This window comes from Echinops telfairi, unplaced genomic scaffold (genome assembly GCF_000313985.2).
Source record: "Echinops telfairi isolate 266 unplaced genomic scaffold, ASM31398v2 ScPeMD7_7424;HRSCAF=8462, whole genome shotgun sequence".
NCBI classification, from domain to species: domain Eukaryota; kingdom Metazoa; phylum Chordata; class Mammalia; order Afrosoricida; family Tenrecidae; genus Echinops; species Echinops telfairi.
In genome coordinates this window covers 14,181,847-14,198,210 of record NW_022111324.1, presented here as the reverse complement: position 1 = coordinate 14,198,210, position 16,364 = coordinate 14,181,847, and the positions used below count along the sequence as shown (strand labels likewise).

The following is a 16,364-nucleotide window of genomic DNA, read 5'->3' as shown; positions in this document are numbered from 1 at the left end:
TTTAATAGAAGAAGTATTCTTGCATTGAGGGAGTGCTTGAGTGGAGGCCCAATATCCTTCTGCTACCTTAATACTAAACCTATAAATATATGCACATAATCTATTCCCCCATCCTCATATACTTGCATATGTACATATGCAAGGTCTACATCTAGACCTCTATAAATGCCCTTTACCTCCCAGCTCTGTCTTCTATTTCCTTTGACTTCCCTCCTGTCCCACTATCATGCTCAGTCTCCACCAGGGTTTCAGCAATTCCTCTTTGTTACATTACCCTTGATCATGCCCTGCCAGGCCTCCCACACCCTCCTCACCACCGATTTGGATCACTTGTTGTTTCTTTGTTCCTGGGTTTGTTAAGACCACTACCTTTCCCTCCACCTCCCCCTCTCCCATGTCCCCCCAGAACTGTCGGGCCCGTTGTTTGCTCCTCCAGATTGTTCATCCAGCCTATCTTATTTAGGCAGACCTGCGGAGATAATAACATGCACAAAAACAAGACAGAACAAAACCAAGCAACAATGTACAACAAAACAACAACAAACCAATGACAAAAAAAAGCAAAACAAAACCCAACAAAAGAGAAAAGCTTGTAGGTAGTTCAAGGACTGTTTGTTGGCCTTAGGTGTGTTTTCCAGTCCAGTCTGTTGGGGCACCAAGCCCTGGCCCCAAAATCCACTTTCAGTATTCCCTGGGGACCTCGCTGTTCTGTTCCCTTGCTGTTCTGTTGCACCCCCTTAGTGTTTTGCCTTCGTGTGGCGGGATCGGATTGGGCGCAATTCCCACACTGTCTCCAGTGTTGTCCCCTGTAGGCCTATGGGACAGTGAGGGACGTCATGTCTCATAGTAGGGCCGGCCACGTGGTCCTCTCTGTGGACTGGCTGCTCTAACTGGGTACATTGTGCTCAAGGCCTGGTGGGCCAGGATGTGCTCCACTCTCTGCTCCTCCCCCTTCATCTTCTCCTGTGTGCTCGATCAGATATGTCCCTCTCCTGGAGCTGCAGATTCAATGCCATCCTTTGAAATATATTCTTCTGGTGGGAGGGGCTCTTTGTGGTTTTAAAAATGCTTGGGGTCAGTGGCTCATTTTTCTTTTAATGCCTCTTCCCATTCATTTTGTTTTTCTAATGTTTTGTATTTAATTTTTGAGTTTTAAGGGAATTGGTTCCTTTTTTGGTTTTGTATGCTCCATGTAGGTTTTCTGATTTGGCATACTATTATTTTAGAAGTTAATTTATGGCGTTTATTTTTTTTTATTTTCATGCAATTAAATAGATCATTCTCTTCCTTTACAGTTTATGGATTGCAATCTGTTGAAACAGGATGAAGCAAGGGGTTAATCTCTACGATGACAGCTCCCAATTTTAATCTCACTTTAACCTCTTTTCTAAGGGATCTTCGGTGGCACTAATGGTTAAGCACTTAACAACTGGCTAAAAGCTGTTCAATTCCACTCAGAGGCGCCTCGGGAGAGAGGCCAAGACAAATGCTTTGGAAAGGTCAGTCTTGAAACCCCTACAAAGCAGTTCTACTTTGCACAGAGGGTTGGTCAAGATTTGGAATCAACACGACAGCAACTACCACCGTGATCACCTCTTTTCTGAGCGTTAGCCTACTGTAAACAATAACCTACTTAATCGTACATGCTTTTCAATTTTGTCACATGTAAAATGCAACCCACGACCTGACCTACTCAAAGCGCTCTTCTCTCCAGTATTTAGCTGTAGTACATATATCCAGATGTGAGAATGCTAAATAAATGAGTATGTGTATTTGCAATTTGACAGATGTGGCTAACTTTCCTGCCACAAAGGTTATACCAATTTATACTCATACTAGCAGTATTTCCCCAACACCCTGCCAATAGAGTGTGCAATCCAACTTCCAGGTATTTATAATATGATAAAGAAATAATACTTTTGTGTAGTTTGTTTTGGTTATTATAAATAAGCATGAATATATTTTCATAAGTTTAATAGCAATATGACTTTTTTATTTACTACACCTTTTTCTGTTAGGTCATTGGTCTAGGTTATTGATTAAAACAGGAGCTCTTGATATATTAACTGTGATATAAGTGGCAAGTACTTACCCCAGTTTGTTTTTTAACTTGTGTTGTTATACTAATGTGCAAGTTTTAAATTTTTGTGCAGCTCAATCTATCATACTTTTTCTTATGCTTTCTTGATTTGTCAGTTAGTAAGGCCTTTACTTCAAGATCATAAAGGAATTACTGTTTTGTCTTCTAATATTTTCATGGTATTATTTTATATATTTCAGTCTTTGATCCACTGGAGATTATCTTGGTGGATGGGGAAGAAACTTTTTAAAAATCATTGCACCATATTATTCCCTTACTTAACAATATTTTTCTATTGTATTTAACATTAAATCTAAAATTCTTAACACAGTCTATGAACAAGTGTGAATCGGCCTGTTCTTCCTAAGAAATTGTTATATAGCATCTTTTCCACGCTTGAACTTGCTGCTTAGGGCTCAATGGATTGTTTATTTTCTCAGTTCTTCAAAATAGCTATGCTATTTGCATGTCTCCATATTTTATATGAGCTATTCTAGTACCCAAATGAAATCTCTCTGATATATATTCTGAAGAAGACTGGGTACTGTGCTGCTAACTGCTAACTGCAAGGTCAGCAGTTTGAAACTACCATTCCATGGGAGAAAGATGAGACTTTCTACTCCTGTGAAGATTGACAGTCTTGGAAACCCATAGGGAAGTTCTACTCTGTCCTGTATGGTCGCTGTTAGTAGGAAATGCCACAGCGACGTTAAAGACCTAAATTACTTATGTAACTACACATTCACTGGCTATCTGTCGTTCCTGCTGGGTTATAAACTTCACAAGGGGCTCCAGGTCTACTGCTCATCAATACGGCCTCACATCCCAAGGCAGTGGCTGAAACCCAGTAGCTTTCCAGATACGTACTCATTAAATGAATGAGACAACCAAAAGCAAGATGCTTAATGAAAGATTCTTTTGATAAAATCTAAATGCAATTTCTTCTGATTATTCATCAAATAACCTCTCGACTATAATTTAGTCTGCAAAGCAATCCATATAATCAGTCATGCAAATGACTAACAGCAGGCATTCTATCAGATACAGATTCCTTTATGAATTAATGAACTGTATTTTGGCTTATAAATTAAACTTTGATGATTATGATTAAAATGTATGAGTAAATCCCTAAACCTTCACTTTTGCTAGAACAAAAAGTTGGTCTATAGAATAAAAAAAAAATGAGCTTAGAATTTATATTTCCTTTGACATTATGAGTTACAATCAGCAGTAAATATTCAGGTAGGTATGGTAATCAGCAGAATATGAACCCATACTACTCTCCTGAGAAATACATTATGAATGTATTCAAACTGCCAAGTATAACTCACCTCTTGAAAGTTATGTTGAGTGAATTTGTCTGCTATCCTTAGCAACTCACGACATGAATGTGTGTCAGCAAAAGCCCGAATGCCTAGGCAGTTAGAAGGATCTAATTGTCTTTTTAAGAATTCACAGCAGGCTTCTTGTATTTCTGCCAGCTGGAGGAGGCAGGCAGCTGGCAGGAGGGTCTGAACATTACCCTCTTCCACAGTTATCTGGGAGGTATACGCAAAGTCAATCAGTAGCTCCATGGCTCTCTCATCTATGTCTCGGATCACTACTTCTGTTTGACGGCTCTCTGCCAATTCTCCTGTAAACATAGCTCTAAAGTATGGGCTACAGGCTGACAAAATGACTCGATGGGCATATATCTTCTTAGCACCCACAACTAGCACCACATCACATAGCTCTCGATGCTTTCTCAGATGGTTAATCACTTCCAAGGTTTGTCGAGGATGCTTGTCTGAGATGTAGGGCATGCGGGCAGGTTGAGGAACCCCTTCGGGCAGTTTGTTGGGGTCTCCAAGGGTGCAGCGGCTTGTTACATCCATTCCAGTCTCTCCTGGTCGAATGTTGGTACACCTGAGGAATTAGGGGATAAAGAGAAAATGGCAATATTATTAGAAGCTCATGTTTGCTCTAAAGTGTTCATAAACCCAGAGATAGAAATCTCTAAATACCCAAAGAGAGAAGTAGGTCTCTAAAAAACTACTTTTCTCAAGACTTTAGGAACCACAAACTTTCATCAAGTCTCTTGAAAGAGGCATGGCATCAATCCAAGTCAGAGGCCTTTTACTATGCACTTTCACACACAAAAGAACAAGTCATTTTTATTCTAGAAATAGTAGTCAGCCTGTCTTGGGCCATGTCTCTTATTAACTGCTTGTAATACATTAGTGGAATTATATAAGAAATATTTACAAGGGATTCTCTGCATAAAACAGAGCTATACACTTTCATTCCTTTATTTGGTTTGACCAAAATCTTGATATTTATTAATTTTCTAAAATACATTTGATGTTGAATTCTCATTTTTACTGCATATTTGAAGTTTTTCTAGGGTAGAGCAGAAACATCTGTAAAATGTAGCTCATATTGGCTAAAAAGATCAGAAATAAAACAGGACTCAAACAAATGAATTTATACGCAGTGCTGTGTTTCTTTGATTGGAAGATGTATCATTTTTCACAGCTTAAAATTTCTGAAATTGGGAAGCATATAAACTAGATGTCAAAGAAATTCGCCAGCTGCCAGGGACAGACACTGCGGCACTGTTATCACTGTTGCCACACATGGGAATTCAGCCACATTTCAGATACCAGAATTTTCAAAGTCCAGTGAAGCCAATGTGACAGATTGTTCTATCAGAAAACTGCAGTTGAGTGCTTTTGGTGAACTTTCATGGGAAGAAATTTTACTTCAAATGACTCATAGTTAATCTTTAACAGCTCTATTATTTAATCAAATAGCATATATGTCTTTGTTATGTCTTATAATTAGAGAGTCAATCACAATTGTTCTAAAGTAGTAAAAAAAAACCCCACCAACTCCTTGAGTTATGAAAAGTAGTGTGGCATTGTCATGCTATGAGTACTTGTTGAGGGCCAAAAAAACAGTTCAGGGGATTCAATAATCCCTGAATGAGAAGAAAGTTTAAACTCAAACTCTGATTGGGACATGCTTAGAGAGGCAAGTGGATAAAGGTATGGGACAGTGTCAGTTTTGTGTTCCTTACTCACCCACTGACATCGAGTCAATGTTGACCCATCGCAACCCCCGTGAGTTACTGAGACTGTAAATGCTGATGGGAGTAGAAAGCCCAGTGTTTCTCCCATAAAGCTGCTGGTGGTTTCAAACTGCGGATCACAGCCCAACTCGTAACCACTATACCACCAGGGCTCCCATTTGTGTACCTTAAAGGCAGTTTTAAAATTTTTAAAAAGTTGTTGTTAAATCTACTATGTGTTTTAGAACCAGAGTTTATAATAGCTTGTTCCCCACAAGGGAAAGAATCAAATCAAATAATTTGGAAGACAACATTCACAGAAAGAGATGAGTGAATATAAAGAATTAAAATTTGTGAGGCAAGCCACAAATTTCTTAAAATGTTTTAATTTGTTCTAAATTAAGCATCCTTCACCCCTAGTCTGCTCCCTCAAAATATGATATTATGGTATTAACTTTCTAAAACATTTAATTAGATTCTAGCAATAGCATAATAAAGTTTCAAAACAGGATTCTGAAACCAGATAAAACTGGGTTGGAATTCTAATAATGATAATTACTAAACAAGTTACTCTTTTTAATCTGTTTTAAAATCTCCCATAGGGGTAAGATTCTACCTCCGTAAGCAAAGATTAAGCAAACAATGCATATAAAAAGTTTCATTTTATTGCCTGCTACATACAGTGGGCTCTAAAAATTTGGAGGAAAAATTCCATTACCTTTTAATACCATTTTCCCACAAACTTTTTGAAGCTTCCTCATACTACTTAAAATTGTAATGATTGTAGAAATAAAACCCTTTATATTCACTTCACAGTAAGGTGGTCAAGTTTGTTGATGTTGTTAGGTGGCAGTTGGTTCTCATTCATACAATAGAACACAGTATTCCCAGGTCCATTTTAAGATTTATCCATATTAAAAATGAAATCCAAGTTAATAGGCTTCAATTATTTAAATGAAATTTGGATTGAGAATTCAGCAAGTGTGGATTGAAATTTGACTTTGTTTTAAAAATAATTTTGTGGTAAACTATATATATATATGAAAAAATGTATCATTTTAAATATCAAAGTGTACAATTCAGTGACATTAATTGTATTCACCAGGTAGTACTGCCCATTTCCAAATGTTTCTTCACTCCAAACAGAAACTCATACCTTTAAGCAGGAACTCCCTAACTCCAGCTCCTATAGCTTCTAATCAATGTTTTCCCCATGCCTTTGTTGATTCTATGTATTTCAAACAAGTGGTTGCTACACAATTTGCCCCTATGTGTCTAGCTTATTTGGTTCAGCATGTTTTCAACTCATTCAACTCATCGTTGTAGCATGTACCAGAACTTTTCATTTTTCTCTTTTGCTTAAAAACATTCCATTATGTTTGTGTAAGTACTGCAACTGACACTGGTGTTCAGATATCGATGTCCCGCTTTTCAATTCTTTCAACTGCATGACAGTGAGTTTGGTTTTAGTGGAGTTTCTTGGCAATAACTCTACGTTTAACTTTCTGAGGAAATGCCAAGCTATTTCCACAGCAGTTGCACCATTTTACATTTCCCCCACAAACACTTGCTTGAGGATTTAAATTTTTCCACAACCTTGTCAGTACTTAGGTATTTTTCATTTTCCTTTTTAAAAATTCATTTTATTGGGAGCTATTACACATATAACAATCCACAATTTAATTAGATCAAGCATAATTGTACACTTGCTGCCACCATCAGTTTGAAAACATTTTATTTCTTCTTGAACTCTTTGATATCAGGTCCCCTTTAACCCCTCCCTACTCCCCAGGACTCCCTATTATTATATTATATATTATTATTATTTTGCCATATCGTATGCCATCCAATGTATCTGTTCTCTTACAATTCTGTTATTTGTTCCCCTCAAGTGGGGTTATAGAGTCATCCTTGCTATTGGTTCCCCCTTTCCCCCACTCCCCAGCCCCCTTTCCCATACCCTAAAGGAACCATTACTTTTGTTACAATTTCTGAAGGGTTTATTTATCTTGGATTTCATGCATTGAACAATCTTAATTATACAAATGAACACACGCAGGTCTAACAAGATTTATGAGGTAAAACTAAGACCATAATAGTAAGGGGAGGAAATATTAAAGAATTAGAGGATAGTTATGTTTCATCAGTGCATTTTTCTGATAATATCCACCCTAGTGGATATGATACAATATCTCATTATACATAGTTTTTCATTTACATTTCCCTATTGACAATTTTTAATGTACTTGTTGGCTATTTCTATATCTTTTTAAAGGAATGTCTATTGAAGTCTTTTACCCATTTTTAAATTGAGTTGTTTCTTTTTTTGTTGTTGTTAAGTTGTAGGAGTTTAAAAAAATATTCTGGATATTAAACCTTTCTTAGATATATGGTTTCCAAATATTTTCCCTCATTCTGTAGGTTATTTTTGTACATTATTGATAATGACCTTTGATGTATAAAAGTTTAAATGTATAAAATGATATATAAAAGTTAAATTTAAAGTTAAATTTTTGATGAATCAAATTTATATTGGGTATAATTATGATGTCAGCAATTCCATGTAAATTTTAGGCCAGGCCTTTCCATTTCCGTTCCTTTGCCCCCAAAGAAAAGCTGTTGGAATTCTGGTAAAAGTCGCATTAAATCAATAGATCCCTTTGGGTAGCATTGACATCTTAACAATCTTGTCTTATAACTCATGAACATGAGATTTCTTTCCAATTATTTTTTTCTTCTCTAATTGCTTTCAGTAATGTTTTATAGCTCTCAGCATATAAGTTTTTTACCTTTTGCTTACATTTATTCCGAGGTATTTTATTCTATTAGATGTCTTACTATATGAATTGCTTGCTTAATTTGTTTTCCCCAGACTGTTCATTGCTGGTGTATAGAAACACAAAAGATTTTTGTGTGTTAATGTGGTACCCTGTCACTTTGCTGGATTTATTTATTATAGTTCTAGTAGCTTTCTTGTGGATTCTTTATATTATCTATATATAGACTCATATCATTCACAGCTATGTCATTCTCCATCCTAGTTGATACCTTTAACTTATTTTTCTTGTTTTATACTTTGTGCCCCTCAATTTCTTCAATACTGCCTAATTTTGTGATTAGCTGAGTTTTTTCAGTAAAACATTTTGATTAACTTCTCACTTCCTTTTGTGTATTGTGTTAGTCTGGGTTGACTAGAGAAATTCATAGACACTCATATGTGTGTAAAAGAGCAACTGAACATTAAGAAAACGTCTTAGCCCAGTCCAGATCAAGTCGATAAGTCTGATATTAGCCCTTATGTCCAATACCAATGTATAAATTCCTCTTTAGACTCATGAAACACATGCAATGACGCCGAATGCAGGACTATCACAGGACAGTGGGTGCAAAGTCTTATGGATCCAGTGGTGGTGGAAGCATCTCAGCACTGGCGTGGGTCTCCACATGCACATGGCTCCTCTAGCTCCAGGGTGCTAGTGTAGCTCCATGTGTCTGGTCATCAGGAATATGTGTCTGATCGACAGTGAGCTATCTATCTCCATGGAGACTCCAAAACGGTTCATGAAGCTGCGACCTGATTGACAGGCTAGACTTCACCCCTTTACAAGTTAACATCAGATTACAAAACTAACACATAATATATCTTAAAGATATGTGTGTGTGTGTATTATAATGCATGTGTGTGTGGTTACCATGGGGATTACATTTAATATTCTAAATTTCTAAGAACCTAATTTGGGTATATATCAGGAGAGATCAGTGCCTGGAATAGGATGCAATTCTTGATAAATTAGGGAAGAAAAGGAAGACCCTCAAGGAGATAGATTGATGCAGTGATTATAATTATGGACTCAAAACATAACAATTATAAGGATGGTGTAGGACTGGCAATATTTCATTCTTCTGTAGAGAGTCTCACTATAAACTATAAGCAGAAACAGACTTGATGATGCCTAACAAGGAAGTTTAAATTGATACCAATTTAACTTCAATACCATATAAAAACTTCGAATATCACTCTCGTTTAGGCTGCCCTCATCAATTACATCTTTATACAGCCACTTCTCACTTATTGCCATGGTTAGGTTCCAAAGCCCGGGCTGTTATGCAAAAATTAGCATTAAGTGAAATCTCAATGATTAAGTGATCCTCAGATTCCAGGAGTCACATTGGAAGAAGCCTCTGGGGGCTCATCTCCGTATGTCCATTAGGGTAGATAGGTAGGCTTGTGCCATTTCAAACCACAGGCAAAGCTGAATAGGTCATGATTTATAGCCAAGAGGGGACCTACACTTCTTCAAGCTTGTTCTTCCTGGAAACAGCCACTTGCTGTGTAGGGGGGCAGCCACTCCATGACAGGCTGAACCTCTCTGTTACTGGGGTCGACGGATAGCCGGTAATAACAGCTGGTCCAGCACACACAAGTGTGCAACAGTGGATCTCCAGGTCTGTAGTGAAATGACCACATGTTCTGTCTGCAACCTTCTGCTGCTTTCTGTCAAGAAAGTTCTGCTGGGATAATAAGAGATGGGGGTGGGGGGGGCATAAAGCATGTGTGTAGGTTCATGGCTGAGGTCCTGGCATCTGGCCTTTTTTTTCCCTTTTCTTTTTCTTCACAATCATGTTTGGGGATAAAAGTTGGATGGGAAGGATCAAAGACTTGGAGCTCAAGAGGGTGGTGCTTCCTACTCAAAAATACATGAGTCCTCACCTGGTTTAAGGTGATTTAAGTAGAGTTTTATTTTTACAGCTGTTGTAAAAATGTGAGATAATGAGACAGTAGATATTGGGGAAATAGATGTATATTGTTAGGTATTCATCCTTTAAATTATGTAGGATATCACAGTGAAAGCAGTTAAGTGCAAAGGTAAAATTTTTGCTTTTCAAGTAGGATTTCCAGACAGTCCAACTACTACCCTCTGTCAAAAATACAGACAGGTTTCAGTGGCGCTTCAAACTAAGATGAACGAGGCAGAAAAGCCAAGTAACCTACTCCTAAAAATCAGCCACAATGCTCTGATCTGCAACTATCCTAAGGATGGTGGAGGACCCAGCAGTGTGTCATCTTCTTGTGCATGGAGCTGCCAAGAGTTGGAGGCCAACATGATGGCAGCTAACAAGGGAGATATATCAAGTCAAGTTACAAAGAAGAAGGACACCATAGCTGGTTTTTACATTTACTCACATAAGGACTACTAGCTCTGGCAGCAAGGTCGGGTAAGTCGCCCTCTGGGAAAAAGCTGGAGGCTATAACAGCTCCGTAGAGACTGACAGCTTTGGAAACCCTACACATTGTCTCTCTGACTCGGAACCAACTCAATGCAAGTGGGCTTTGTTTGCTTTCTATGGTTTCAAGTTACTATCCAGTGTCCTTTCATGGCAACTTGAAAGACTCCTAGCAACACTGTTTGTAGGGAAGGTTCTCTGGTAACAAACTCCCTTAGCATCTGTTTATCTGGGAATTACTTGTGTCTTCAGTATGTGTGTGTGTTTATATAATTTTTTGTTGTGAATATACACAGCAAAACATACACCAATTCAACAACTTGTACTACAATTCCGTGACACTGTTTACATTCTTTAAGTTGTACAATCATTCTCAACCACCTTCTCCTAATTATGGGCCTCACTTTTCAAACACGGTCTAACCCGATATAGAATTCTTGGTTGACAGGTCTTTTCTTTCAACACTTTGGCATCCCGCTGTCTTCTTACCTCCATGCTTTCTGAGGAGAAACTGGCACTAAATCTCCAGCATCTTTTGGATGAGATGATTTGCTTCCCTCTCGCTATTCTCTCTTTAGCTTTCAAGAGTTTGACCGTAATGTCTCTTATATGGATTTCTTTGGATTTTCGTATTTGGGGTCCACTGAACTCCCTTGATGTGCAAGTTCATAACTCTTGTTGGACTCTTGAGGTTTTTAGCCACATTTTCCTTAAGTATCTTTCTGCATGAACCTTTGGGGTCGCCTAAGACCACCAGGAAACACATGCAGATATGCCCACATATGAGTAACCGGTGTGAAAACTGTTACCCATGCTAAACCATGCTTCAAGACAAAATTTCATTTATTTGTAATTAGAAATAAATATTTCACAAGATATAATTACTATGCTATAATCATGTTCAATTTGTAACAATACACATGCAGGATATTTACATTACATTACCGTTCAAAAGAGTAGCAAAATTACAGTTGTGAAGTAGCAACAAAAATAATTCTATGGTTGGGGGGTCACCACAACATGAAGAACTGTATTAAAGGGTCACGGCATTAGAAAGGTTGAGAACCATTGCTATAATGATTTACTTAATGGTGTCCCACATATCCGTTAGGTCCTATTCACTTTATTCAATTCTTTTTGCTTTTTTTCCCAGATGCAAAATAATTTTATTTTCACATTTGCTCCTTTTCTCCCTTCTGTCTGCTCAAATCTCCTGTTGGAACTCCTACAGTGAATTCTTCATTTCATTTATCATAATTCTCAATTGCAGTATTTGTTTCCTTTTTATTATTCTCATCTCCTATTCTTGTCTTACTCATGAATCATTTTCCTTGAGCTCTTGAGCACACTTAATCATGTGATTTTAAAGACTTTGTCAAGTAAGTCGATTATCTGGGCTTCTATGAAAAAGAATTCGGTAGCTGTATTGTGTTCTTTTGGATCGGTCATCTTTGTGTTTCTCTGTATGTCTTGTTATTTTGTTGTTAAAAACCAGGACATTTAGATATTTTAATGTGATAACTTTAGGAATTACATTATGTCTTTCCCCAAGGTTTGCTTTTAAAAAAATTGCTTTAATCCTTGTCAAAAGCCATAGCAGTTCACTTATGCAGTGACTTTTTGCATATTTGTCTCTTGGTTGTGTGGACACTACAGTCTCTGTTCCTTCGCTTGTGTTGATGGAGTGTTTACCAGATTCTCTTGGATGAGATGCAATGACAAAGCCTCTCCCAGCCTGAAAACTGGCTACGTGTTGGAGCCCTCCTTCAAGACCTCGGTTTACACAGAGCCTGAGGGTCAGCAGGACAAGGAAGAATAGGGTCTTCTCAGGTGATTTCTTAGCATGTGTTTTCCTCTGCCATGAATGTGATTTTCTCATTTCTACCCACATAAAAAGCCCTAATTTCCAAATGAAAAATTTTCTCCAGTTTATAAGCACCTTTTGTGTGCCTTAATTGTATTCTAAGGTCCAAATGGCTCACAGTCTTTGGGCATTACCCACTACACTTCCATCCTGTGTGACCTCTGAAAAAAGCCAGACCAAGATAAATCCTTTAGTCAATCCCGGCAGATTAGAGAAAACACACACACACACACACACACACACACACACACACACACACATACTGCTACTACTACTAATTTGCCAATAAGGTCTGCATTGTTCCGGTTAAGAGTTAAAGATGAGGCACTCTACTCTCCCACAGACCTGCAGAGATAATAATATGCACAAAAAACAAGACAGAGTAAAACAAAACAACAACAACAAAAACCAACGACAAAAAAAAGAAAAGCCTGTAAATATTTCAAGGTCAGTTTGTTGACCTTTAGGAGTGTTTTCTAGTCGAGTCTGATGGAATGCCATGCCTTGGCCCCACAGTCTATTTTTGGTATTCCCCAGGGACTTCATTGCTCTGTTCCCCTTGCTGTTCTGTTGCACAGCCTTAGTGTTTCGCCTCAGTGTGGTGGAGTCAGATCGGACACAATTCCCAAACTGTGTCTCGTGTTGTCCCCTGTAGCGCTATGGGTCAGCGAGGGAGCTATGGGTCAGCGAGGGACGTCATGTCTCGTAGTGGGGCCAGCCCTATGGTCCTCTCTATGCTTTGGCTGCTCTGAGCAGGGATATCGTCCTCCGGGCTTGGTGGGCCAGGATGTATTCCACTCTCTCTTCTTCCCTCTTCATTTAAAGCTCTTTCTTACACACGAGTCTCCCTGGATCTGTTTCTCTAGCCAACCCAAACTAACACACCTAGAGTTTAGGGGAAATATTCCAAACTCCATGCTCCAGATCACATTTGTTTCTAATTCTGTACTCACATAGCAATCTTATTAAGAATACTTCTTCTAAGAGTACCATGTTAATTAAAAGGGGGGCAGGGATTCAAGTAAGTGGAGTTTAATATCAGCCTGTGTGAGCCTCAGAAACTAATCATCTGTGACTATAGTGAGATGGCCTAAATGTAGTTTGCAAAGGATAGTGAGTTAGTTAATTGTGCCAGCCTGGCCGATAATCACATGTGGTGCTGGTTGAAAGGCGGAGGGATAAATGGGTGGTGAAGCCTCGTCTTTCTAGTTCTTGGGTCTCTTGTTTTGTGATGGTTGCATCGGGTGCAGCTGCCTTAGCAGTTCCCTGCTTCAGCTTGCAAGAATGACTTCCTACAAGACATCCCCAAGGAGAAGCCACATGGACCTATCCTGATGCAGCCCTGGGTGCTGGAGCAGCCATGTGGAGACCCCTGCTAGGGCTGAGATGCTTACACGTTCACTGACTCAGCTTTCCTTGTGCAGTCGGCATCATTGCCTCTGTTTTGTGAGGTGGAGGACTTTGTGGACTGGTGTTGGGTATGGGTTAATGTTGGACTTGTGGGCTTGGGCAGCATTGGGTTGGGATGAACCTTTGATGCACATTTTCTTTGCATAAAACTCTCTCTTATACATGAGTTGCTGTGGATTTGTTTCTCCAAAGTACCTAGACTAATACAGATAGTATCCTTTATCAGTTCACTACCCCTAAAGCTGAAACAATGGCTAGAGCTACAGCCTAAAAAAATGTTGGGGTGCTGAACAGTACTCTGGAAAGAATGGGAGGTGACTCTAAAAAGACGCCCTGAGGCGAAACTGCATATTAATTACAATGTCATTAAGTTAAAACATGGTTTTTTCCTTCCTCTAACAGTTAACCATTTTGTCAAAGTATGTACTTAAAACCTTTGTCTTATTATACTTGGCCTCAGCCCACAAGTGAGTCTATATGCCACAGTATAAACTGTTTAACATTACTGACATCTGGTAGTAATAGCATTGTTTAAGTTTGACAATTTAAAGGGGAAATATAAAACTGAGCAGTTAAAGGATAATTTCTATCACCCATAGAAACAATCAAGAAAGCTTTTAACCATAGTATTAAATGGTTTTATTAGCAAATGTTGAACGAAAAAAAATCACATGGCTTAACAATGATGACAATCAAGTTTCTTAAAATAACAACAAAAAAACCCCAAACCAAAACACCATTAAGACAAAAACGAGAAAATTACTATTGTAATACTGACATTACTTGAAAATATATTTAAATTAAAAATTAGTGTTACATCTGGAAAGAGATACACAGAGAATTTTTTACTTCATCTAATTAAAATATAAAGTAATTTCTAAGCATCATTTTTGCTTGTGAAAATGCCTCATAGTTAGGTGCTATCCCTTCATTTCTGACTCTTACAACAGAATAAAACAATGCCTGGTCCTGTGTCCTCCTTCCAATCTGCTATGTTTGAATTCATTATTGCAGCCACTCTGTCAATCCAACTTGTTAATGTATTTCCACTTTCCTGATGATCCTCCACTTTACCAACCGTATCTTTTTCCAGGCCCCGGTCCCTCCTGACGGCATGTTCAAAGTACATGAGACGAAGTCTATGCACTCTCGTGTCTAAGGAGAAATCTAGATGTACTTCTTCAAAGACAGATTTGTTTGTTTCTCTGGCAGTCCATGACATAGTCAATCTGCTTTGTTAACAACATAATTCAAATGCATCAACTCTTCTTCAAAAAGTCTTCCCTATTCACAACCCAGCTTTCATAAGCTGAAGTGACTGGAAATACCATGGCTTGGGTCGGGTGCACTTTTGTGATACTTTTGCTCTTTAGCACTTTTAAGTGGTCTTTCACAGAAGATTTGCCAACAAACTTTACTCAGCATAATGTCTTCGAGATGCATCCATCTCATAACGTTTGTGTAATAGTTAGGTTTTACATCAACTTGGCTGGGCCAGGGTTCTCTCATGATGTGTGTGATCTAGCATAATGTGATCAAGTCCATGATGGGATTTGTGAGCAGCCAAGTATTTCTGGGAAGACAAGGGTAGAGTGCTACCTCCTTAGGCTCACCATAGCTTTGATATAAAGGATGTTTCATCAGGGTTGTACCCTCCTCTTAATATAAGTTGACACTGTGGGGAAGCTAGCTCACTACTTCTTGTTGGTCCAGAACCTGCATCTGGTTCATGGACCTGCAGTTCCTAATCAACAGCTTGCCAGACTACCTGCCGATTTTGATGAATTCAACTGCTTCTACCAGACTGTGATCTTCCTGCTTCTTGACTCGTCAGCCCCAACAGCTATGTAAGTCACAAAAGGGCTCCAGTTTAACATCTGATCCAAGGACGTGAATTGGACTGGAATGACCTGCTTTTACAACTATGTGAGCCAATTCCTTGACGTAAATTTCTTTACACAGACATATAAGCATCATTAGTTTTGCTTCTCTGGAGAACCCAGTCAAGAATAATGATGAAACTGAAACATCTTAATAATAAGTTATAGTAAAGCATTACTTATATTAATAAGATGTTTCACAGTTTCAGCATTATTCTTCAACAATGTGTTGTATTCCATCTGTGCTCCAATGTTCATTGCGACAGTTCACAATTGCAAGGAGTTGGAAACAACCTAAATTTCCATCAACTGATGATTGGATTAAAAAGCTGTAGTATATACATACAATGGAGTACTACGCATCGCTAAAAAGCAGTGATGAACATATGAAGCACATCGCTGCATGGGATGAACTGGAGGGAATTCATGCTAAGTGAAGTAAGCCAAGCACAAAAGGATAAGTACAGTATGAGTCTGCTGAGGTAAGCTTAAAAAAAAAAAAAAATCAAAAGGGGCATAGGAAAAAAGCTACATTCCTGGGGTGAGGACCAGGTAATATGGCAGGGACCAGAACAAATACAGGGCTACACATGGTAGACAACTAAAAAGGAGGTGGGGAAAGGGGAAAAAAATGGGTAGCGGGGGCACAGGGCACTAACCCACCCAAGGGGACTTCAACCCAGTACTCCAAGATGTCAATGCAACATGCAGGCATGGAGTAGGGAACCAGCAGAGGTCTGAGGGGCCAGGTCCAATCCCAACTACTACGTGGACACCTGCCCCTCCCCCCAGAAGAATTTATTTCAAAGGACGGCACTGAATCTGCAGCTCTGGGAGAGGGACATATCTGATTGG

At 38.7% G+C, this 16,364-nt stretch overlaps 1 protein-coding gene across 1 annotated transcript in view; it reads right to left on the bottom strand.

Annotated features, from left to right (window-relative positions):
* Positions 1 to 16,364, bottom strand: part of KLHL20 (kelch like family member 20) — a 73,736-nt gene that overhangs the window by 40,612 nt on the left and 16,760 nt on the right. Inside the window, exon 3 of the mRNA XM_045297966.1 lies at positions 3,412 to 3,985. Coding sequence (XP_045153901.1) covers positions 3,412 to 3,985 — 574 coding nt within the window. The remainder of the gene's footprint in view (positions 1 to 3,411; positions 3,986 to 16,364) is intronic.